The sequence below is a fragment of the Gekko japonicus genome, unplaced genomic scaffold (assembly GCF_001447785.1).
Source record: "Gekko japonicus isolate JY-2015 unplaced genomic scaffold, Gekko_japonicus_V1.1 scaffold1807, whole genome shotgun sequence".
In the NCBI taxonomy this organism is placed as follows: domain Eukaryota; kingdom Metazoa; phylum Chordata; class Lepidosauria; order Squamata; family Gekkonidae; genus Gekko; species Gekko japonicus.
The window spans coordinates 248,877-257,338 of NW_015173190.1; the positions used below are offsets into that span (position 1 = coordinate 248,877).

Genomic DNA, 8,462 nt, shown 5'->3' on the forward strand with positions numbered 1-8,462 from the left:
AGCTGAGTGTATAGGAAAAAGTTAAAGGAAAATCTGAGTGTCATAACAAACTGGAGTGAAACAGTGAACATATATGACATTAAGATAAACAAGTGTTACAAAGTTACATGAAAAGATCCCTGTCAGTGAGTGTGATACCAACGCAATTGTACGTCATTTACACATTACTAGTTACATTGTATCACCCTCTTATTTAGTATTTATTTCAATAAATCCTCTTTTATCCAAGTTTATACCAGCTCTGAATGAAATACTTCCCAGGACCACATAGTTCCTCGTAAGCCTTAAACTCGGTCTACCAAACTAGTAAGAGCAAAAGTAAAAGCATAAAGGTTTGGAAATCCTTAAAATTTCCTGGTGGCAGCAGAATCTACCCTGTTAAACAAAATAAAGAGAACTTTTAAAGTGAAACTGGTCCTCCCCAATAAGGAGGCCGTCACACCCCTGCCACCCCACCCCCGTGGATCCCTTACTTACCACTTCAGCGGGGCCAGGGAAGCTGGCGGCGGGGCTCTCTGGGTTTCCCCCGAGTCGCAGCGCTTCTGCGTGGGCCTAGGGGACCTGGCTGTGGGGCTCTCCGGGCCTCCCCCCGGCCCCAGTGCTTCTGTGTGGGCCCGGGGGACCCGGCTGTGGGGCTCCCTGGGCCTCCCCTCAGACCCAGTGTTTCTGCGCGGGCCCGGGGAACCCGGCTGTGGGGCTCCCTGGGCCTCTCCCCAGCCACAGTGCTTCTGCATGGGCCCGGGGGACCCGGCTGCGGGGCTCACCAGGCCTCCCTCCGCTGCAGTGCTTCTGTGCAGGTCCAGGGGACCCAGCGGTGGGGCTCTCCAGGGGACCAGGCGGCGGGGCTCTCTGGGCCTCCCCCTGGCCCCAGCGCTTTGGCGCGGGGAGCTGGGGGCAGGGCTTGCCACGCCACCATTTGCACTGGCTCCTGGGCTGTCAGAGCAGCGCTCCAGTGCGCTCCGGCCCCAAAAGACCCCTGTTCAACAGTAGTCACCCCACAAAAGCCGGTATGGCTTTTACAATCTGGGAGATTATGAACTGGGCTATAATTTCCCTGAGAAAAGGCTGCCATGGGAGGGAAGGAGGGAAAGTGGAAGACAAGGGGGAATATAAAGGTAAGTTGGCTGGTGGGTGGGAAGGAGAGAAGGAAGCAGGGAAAGGGGAGATCATGTGGAAGCTTTCAAGAAAGGGAAAAAGGAAATAGTGGGAAAGAGGAAAATGAAATGACCCACACAAGTCCTTGCAGGTCCCTTGTTTATGCATCTCTGTTTCATGGACTGAGGAGGAATTCAACTGTACATTTGTCTTCTATAATGCTAAACATGCAATTATAAGGATTGTATAGTGAGTCTTACATCATATTTAATCAGTTGTTTCGTATATAATTTATCATTCCAGTTTCCCCGTGTTGTGTATTTTATCTACTGACACAATATTAAACTGTGTACAGGTTTTGACTTTTTACTCAGTAGCTTGACTGAGCTGATGAAACTTTGCTGGCTCTTTTTTTGTTATGAATGCCCATTTGTTGTTTCTTTTTCTTTGTCTTTTTTAGTTTGGATGCAATTAAACATAATTTTTTCTTCTTCTTTGTCTGTAGTTATTTACAAGACACAAACCTTCAAAAGGCCTTTATGTCTATGGAGATGTTGGTAAGTTTGAAGTGTTTAACCAATATGTTTAACTAACTTGTATCTAAATGCTTATTTAGCTGAATGTTTGCAAGTTTCCTCCGAATTTAATAAATGGGTATAATTTCAAATTTTTATTTTTTATGGGAAACAATCTGGCTAAATAAATAGATGCTTCCTTTCTTAACTGATTTGTGTCTTGGTGCAAGGTAAATATAAGTATTGACAGACATTGAAAAACAATTGGATCTATCCATATTAATGTTGTTTCATTTTTGGTACCATATTGCAAAGGAACCTCGTGGTTCAAAGGGAAATATAACTCTGAATACCAATTACTAGGGTAAATGTGGAGAGGAGGGCTGTTAGCGAGCTGTTTTGTGAGTTTCCCAGAAGTGTCTGGCTGGCTATAGTTAGGAACAGAATGCTGGACTGGATGGATTTTTTAATCTGATCCAGTAGGGTGTTCTTACGGTTGGTGTATTTTTTTGAAGAAAATATACACTCCCCATTTATTCATTGTGAAGAACACCGGGGTTATTTCAAATGGAATCAACAGCTATGTTTGATAATATATGAGGTTCAGATTCCAATTCTGATAATGCGAACTTTCCTATCCATGTAATCTGAAGTCTCGCTTTCCAAAGATAATGATTTTGTACTGTTCAGATCACAATTATGATTTCATTAGCTCAATGCTAATGAACAGTCATTACTGTAATCAGTACATAGTGTTTCAAATTAACAACCTGTTGGGTATGTGTGTTTTTATTTGAAGGCACAGGAAAGACAATGGTGATGGACATATTTTATTCCCATATACAAGTAGAAAGAAAAAAGAGAGTCCATTTTCATGGCTTCATGTTAGATGTACACAAAAGTAAGTTTAAATCTTTCTGATATGTTGCAGCGTTGTATGGATATAATCCTCTGAGTTCTCAATTACGTCAGTCTCTGTCTCTCTCTCTTGTCTGTCTGCTTTTTATTCTTCAATTGTTCTGTTGGCACAGGTGGGGAGAGCTGTGATCAAAAAGCTGAGAGGAAATGGGTTGTTAATAGGCTGTTTGTTGGGAACATGTGCCCTTTCACCTAGGAGAGAGCCGTCTCAAGTAGTCCTTTCTTCTACAAACTGCTAAGGAAGTATGCAAGCTTCACTTATCCTGAGATATCTCAGGCATGGACCGATTTTATTGTCACACCTACTTTGCTTTGTCTGGAAAGTAGGTGCTGCACTTTCTTGCTGTAAGGCATAGGATGGGCAAATGAGAGTAAGAAATAGGGATGCAGCCTCCAGGTGGGGCCTGGGGATCTCCCGGAATTACAGCTCATCCCCAGACTACAGAGATCCATTCCCCTGGAGAAAATGGATGTTTTGGAAGGTAGACTCTATGGCATTGTACCCCACTGAGGTCCCTGTCCACCCCAGGCTCCTCCCAACCTGGAGCTGGCAACCCTACCCCCCACCCCGGTCCTCTCCCAGTGGCCGGGGGGGACCTGGCAACCCTGGTGAGCAACAAAGATTTGCTGTGATTGCCCCTTGGCCTAATTTGAGTTTCCCTTATAGTTTTCCTGCCTCCTTGCCCACCTTTCCCCTTTCAACTACCTCACCCTTTTCCTCAATTTGTGGACATGCTCATCCTTTCTTCCTTAAGGTCTTTGCATTTCAGTTAATTAACTACCCTTTTATCAAATACTGCTGAATCCTGGGACCTCATATTTCTTCATTGTCCTGCCTTCTTCAACCTCCCTACACCTTCAACCAATGCCATCTTTAACACTGCTCCTCCTGTTTCTAAACTTGGCAGTAGAGAGTTCTTTCTACCAAACCATCCTTCCTTTTACAATATTTGTACTAGTTTTCAGTTGTTGGACTACGTGTGATCATTTCCTGGGATGTAGTTCATAAGAACAGCACCTCTTTCCTTTCTCCATGACCACACCATTTTGTGAAGTTTTAAAATAGTTTTGTTTTACTAGTATTTTCAAAGACTTTTAAGGTTGTGTTCCTTCTTGTCTCCCACCCAATCACTAGCTGGTACATCTTCAGTGCAGAAGTGCTCTCTTTTTTGTAGATTGTACAGAAACTTGTCTTTCTGGTAATTCTCACTCCAAGCCTAGGAAGAGAAAAAATAGAACTGCAGTTACATGGGCTCATGCTATGGTATGAAATAAATACCGCAAAGTAGCAAAAGATGTTGGAAAAGAGAATCTTATACTGTCAGCAAGAATAGCTAATAGAGAGTGCTTAATATTACTATTTATGTTCATAATACAGATGAATAGCTCACACAGCTTTGATTTAATTGTGGTAAAGTTTCTGGAGATGTAAACCTAATGTTTATTTTTAGCATTGTTGAGTCATTCTAGCACATTTACTGAGTTTGTGTGTTCGTTGTGTTTATTTCAGGAATACATCGCCTTAAGCAGAGCTTACCAAGGGGAAAACCTGGGTTAATGGCTAAATCATATGATCCAATAGCCCCTATAGCGGCTGAAATAAGCGAGGAGGCTTGTCTCCTGTGTTTTGATGAATTTCAGGTAAGAAGTGCAAATTCACGTCCTCTTCCTGGAATGTAACAATGTACTTCAAAATATGTCCTAAGCCACATGAGAATTTCTGGCTGATATTGATTACCGGGATACTGTGCAATAAGGCAATCTGAAAACATTTGGAAATGTTAAATGTCTCATGGAAGTGCTTCCAAAAGTGTGACTTGCCTCCCTGCCTTGTCAGCAACTGTGTTCGGCCATAACCTAGATCAGGATCTGCAGTATGGACAGAGTTTCCAAATTTATGATTTAGAAACACAACATTGTCTTCCCAGATATATCCAATTTATTTAGTCCAATGTCTAGGACTCAAATTTATGTTCCTGGTTTGGAAAAAGCAGAGTAGAAATTGTACCGCTACCTTTGCAACTGCTGAGGATACTACCCATGATCTATGGCTAGAATTATATATTATTTCAACAACTGAGTGTTTCCAAATCCATGTTTGCTGAAAGTATGGGAATGTGAGGACAAGGGGTGAGAACTAATGGTAAGGAGAACATAACCTTTCTCATTAACCTTTCTAAGGTGCTTAACCGTAATCTTTCACATCCCCACCAAATCTCTGCTTCAGATGCTGTCCCAGGCTATCTCCCCTTATCTGATCTGGTAGTCACTGGGGGGGTCTCTGTAGGGGGGAAATAAGTGGGCTAATAAGTCCTCTCACTTCCTACCTGTCATTCTTCCCTGAAAATGCCCCTACCCCATGTTAGCATTATCATACATATGCAGGATTGGGGACTGCATGTTGGCCTTGTGAAGAGTAGTTCCATCCTGCTTTATGTTGAGAAAGAGTGAAATCTATACTGATTCGTGTACTGATCCTCAGGATGGCCTGAATGGCATGGGCAGTGTTGGTGCAGTTTTCTGGCCAGCACACTGGCTTAAATTATATGGAAAAAGACAAAGCAAAGGAGCTGTGGATGCATTCCTGAATTTCACCACTGCTGTAATCAATAGAGTGCTTTATTCAGCAGAGTCTACAAGCAGTGCTTTTGGTGACCTTCTCATGTTTTAAGACTTAAAACAAGATTGTTTATCTGCATTTCTGGGTGCTTCCTTTTGACAAGAGGCATTGTGAATTTATTCCAGTTCTATTGTTTAAGAAGCCCAGGATTCGAGCTGTCGTTCCTGACTGTAGACATTACTGTATGGAATCCTGCCACTTCCCATTTGCAATATACCAGTATTTTTTCACTTTGGCATGTGTAAATTCACAGCTGGGTTAAGAGTAATCAAGGTGGCACAAGGCAATCAAGTGTGTTTGTTTCCTGACAGGTGATAAATCTGTTGAGGAGTTCATCATTAAAATACTTGTAATCCCATTGTGTCTCCACCATATCCATTTTCTGAGCTATAGACCATTTGTAAATGACCAGTAGAGAATAGGATTATGATAAATAGCATGAATTAGCCAAATTATACCAGTCCAGCCTAATTTACTCCTTTGATAGGAATCTGGCATAGTAGACTATGGAGATGTAGTGTATGTAGTATACATTGACTCTAAGGCCTTGGATACTGTTTAATGATTAACTGAGCTAAGTGTAAACTCCGGTAATGTATTCAGAGGACTGTTATCATGCTGAAGTACAGAGAGGTATGATTTTGAAGAGGTAGTTGGTTGGACAATAGATGTGTGGATGGGGATGGTAGCTTTGGGACTGAGATACTGCAATGGTAGCCTTTTCAAGGGAGAAAAGGAGCATGGAAATTACAAAACACAATCATGTGAAGGGAATTATGAGCAGAGTACTGCACCACTGTGTATGTAATTTGTTGAATAATATTTAACGTATGCCAAATTGGTGGAAAATGCCATCAAGTTGCAGCTGACCACATAGGGCTTTCAAGGGAAGAGATGAACTGAGGTGGTTTGCCATTGCCTGCCTCTGTGTAACAACTCTGGACTTCCTTGGTGGTCTCCCATTCGAGTACTAACTCCCATTCAAGTACTAACTGCTTTGGTTAGCAGCTCTGTGGGGTTTGTCACAGTTACCAGCTTTTGCAGATCAAGACTTGAGACCTGACAGTGTGGCTTGCCAAGGGTCACCCACTGATTTTCAGGGAAACTCAGATCAGACATCAGGTCAGAGTTCCAGTACTCTTCTATTTTCTGTGCTGGTAAAAAGTATTAAGAGCAACCACTCACCAAGCTGGAGACCCAGTGTGGTGTAGTGGTTAAGAGCAGCGGACTCTAATCTGGAGAACTGTGTTTGATTCCCCACTCCGCCACACGAAGCCACCTGAGTGACCTTGGGTCAGTCACAGTTCTCTCAGAACCCTCCTCTTCCTCTTCTTCTTCCTCCTCCTCCTCCTCTGTAACAGCTAAGGAGAATCTGAAAGAAGACTGGATGATATTTCTATCAAGTTTCTTTATAATCCCTGGAAAATGGTTCTTTGAATTGACCACTTAATCAAGTGACTGGGATAGAGTGACAGGTGCAATCTCCTAAATCTTCGACATGGTCTCTGCTTCACACCCCTGGGATTCAGTGTGCACGCACTGGATCGATCGGTGCTGTAGCAAGCTCTATTTTAATGGATTTTCACGCCCAATCCCTCCGGGCATGCACAGGAACCCCACCGCGCATGCCCAGAGGGGTGGCCGCGGACATCCCACCAGTTCCTTTCTTTCTTTCTTTTTTAAAACAATTTTATTAGGATATAACAATAAGTCAAATTATACATCAACTTATACCTTTTTCTCCTAGTACCCCCCCTTCTGACTTCCCGCAGTGCTCCAACCTCCAGTCCAAATCTTATATTTTCCCTCTTTTTTCCATTCTTCAATATTAAAGTTCTTCAGGTAACCTATCTTTTAACTATTGTTCTTATATGTTTAAACTTACTCTAAATGTCCTTCTATCTTCAGTAGTTATCAAAGCAAAATAGATTATTTTTCACATCCCAGCATTTCTCTAAATATTCTTTAAAGTCTTTCCAGTCTGCAAAGAATTCTTCAGCTTCCTGATTCTTCAGCTTTCTTGTCATTTTGTCCATTTTCACCATAAAGAGTAACTTTTTTAACCACTCCCAAATCCCGGGAGTTCTTTCTTGTTTCCAGCATTAAGCATATGTCATTCTAGCAGTTGTAATCATATACCACATTAAAGTCCGTTTTGCAGTATTGACTTCTTCCATTTTAAGTCCCAGAAGTAGCATTTCAGGCTCCTTCTTAATTTTACATTTCATAATTTTCTCTATCTCTATATGGACCTCAGTCCAAAAGTTTTTTGCTTTGTCGCAAGTTCACCACATATGGTATAAAGAACCCTCTATTCTTTTACATTTCCAACATTTGTTTGACATATTACTGCTTATATTTGCTATCTTTTTTGGTGTCATATACCATCTATACATAATTTTATAGCAGTTTTCTTTTAAATTATTACATGTTGAAATTTTCATTGCATTTTTCCATACAAAATCCCAAGATGACATATATATTTCCTTATTCATATTAACTGCCCATTTTATCATCTGCTCCTTAACTGTTTCATCAACTGCTTATATTTGCTATCTTTTTTGGTGTCATATACCATCTATACATAATTTTATAGCAGTTTTCTTTTAAATTATTACATGTTGAAATTTTCATTGCATTTTTCCATACAAAATCCCAAGATGACATATATATTTCCTTATTCATATTAACTGCCCATTTATCATCTGCTCCTTAACTGTTTCATCTTCTGTATACCTTTTTAGCAATACCTTATACATTTTAGATATCATCTTTTTACCCCTTTCCAACCACACATTTTCAATTTCATTGTAATTTTTCCTAAACCCAAAATCTTTTCTATCTGTTTTAAACAAATAATAAATCTGTCTAAATTGTAACCAACCATAATTAAAGTCCAATTCCTCTTCTGCTTTCATGTCAAACGTCTTTCCAACAGGTTTCAAAATGTCTCTATATTGTAACCAATCCTCTCCTTTGTAACTCGAATAAGGCTTGATTACCTCTGCTGGTACAATCCAAAGTGGTCTCTCCTCTGAGAAAAACCTTCTATATTTGGTCCATGTATCAAATAACTTTCTTCTAATATAATGGTGCTTAAACAAATTGTCCATTTTTGTTTTCCCATACCATAGGTATGCGTGCCATCCGAATTTACAGTCATGACCTTCTAATGCCAACAATTTTCTATTGTCCAAGTTAATCCATTGTTCCAGCCATGTTAAGCATACCTGTCAGCAAGCTGCCATGGTTTATCAGATGTATATGTGCTTAACCTATAAGTGCCTGTAAGTGCCCTTTAACCCTGCTTTCCT

At 41.0% G+C, this 8,462-nt stretch overlaps 1 protein-coding gene across 1 annotated transcript in view; it reads left to right on the forward strand.

The window, feature by feature from the left end:
* LACE1 (lactation elevated 1) overlaps nucleotides 1–8,462 on the forward strand; it is a gene marked incomplete at its 3' end in the record, with an annotated part of 156,454 nt that overhangs the window by 20,716 nt on the left and 127,276 nt on the right. Inside the window, exons 3-5 of the mRNA XM_015422611.1 lie at nucleotides 1,601–1,652; nucleotides 2,410–2,511; nucleotides 4,039–4,169. Coding sequence (XP_015278097.1) covers nucleotides 1,601–1,652; nucleotides 2,410–2,511; nucleotides 4,039–4,169 — 285 coding nt within the window. The remainder of the gene's footprint in view (nucleotides 1–1,600; nucleotides 1,653–2,409; nucleotides 2,512–4,038; nucleotides 4,170–8,462) is intronic.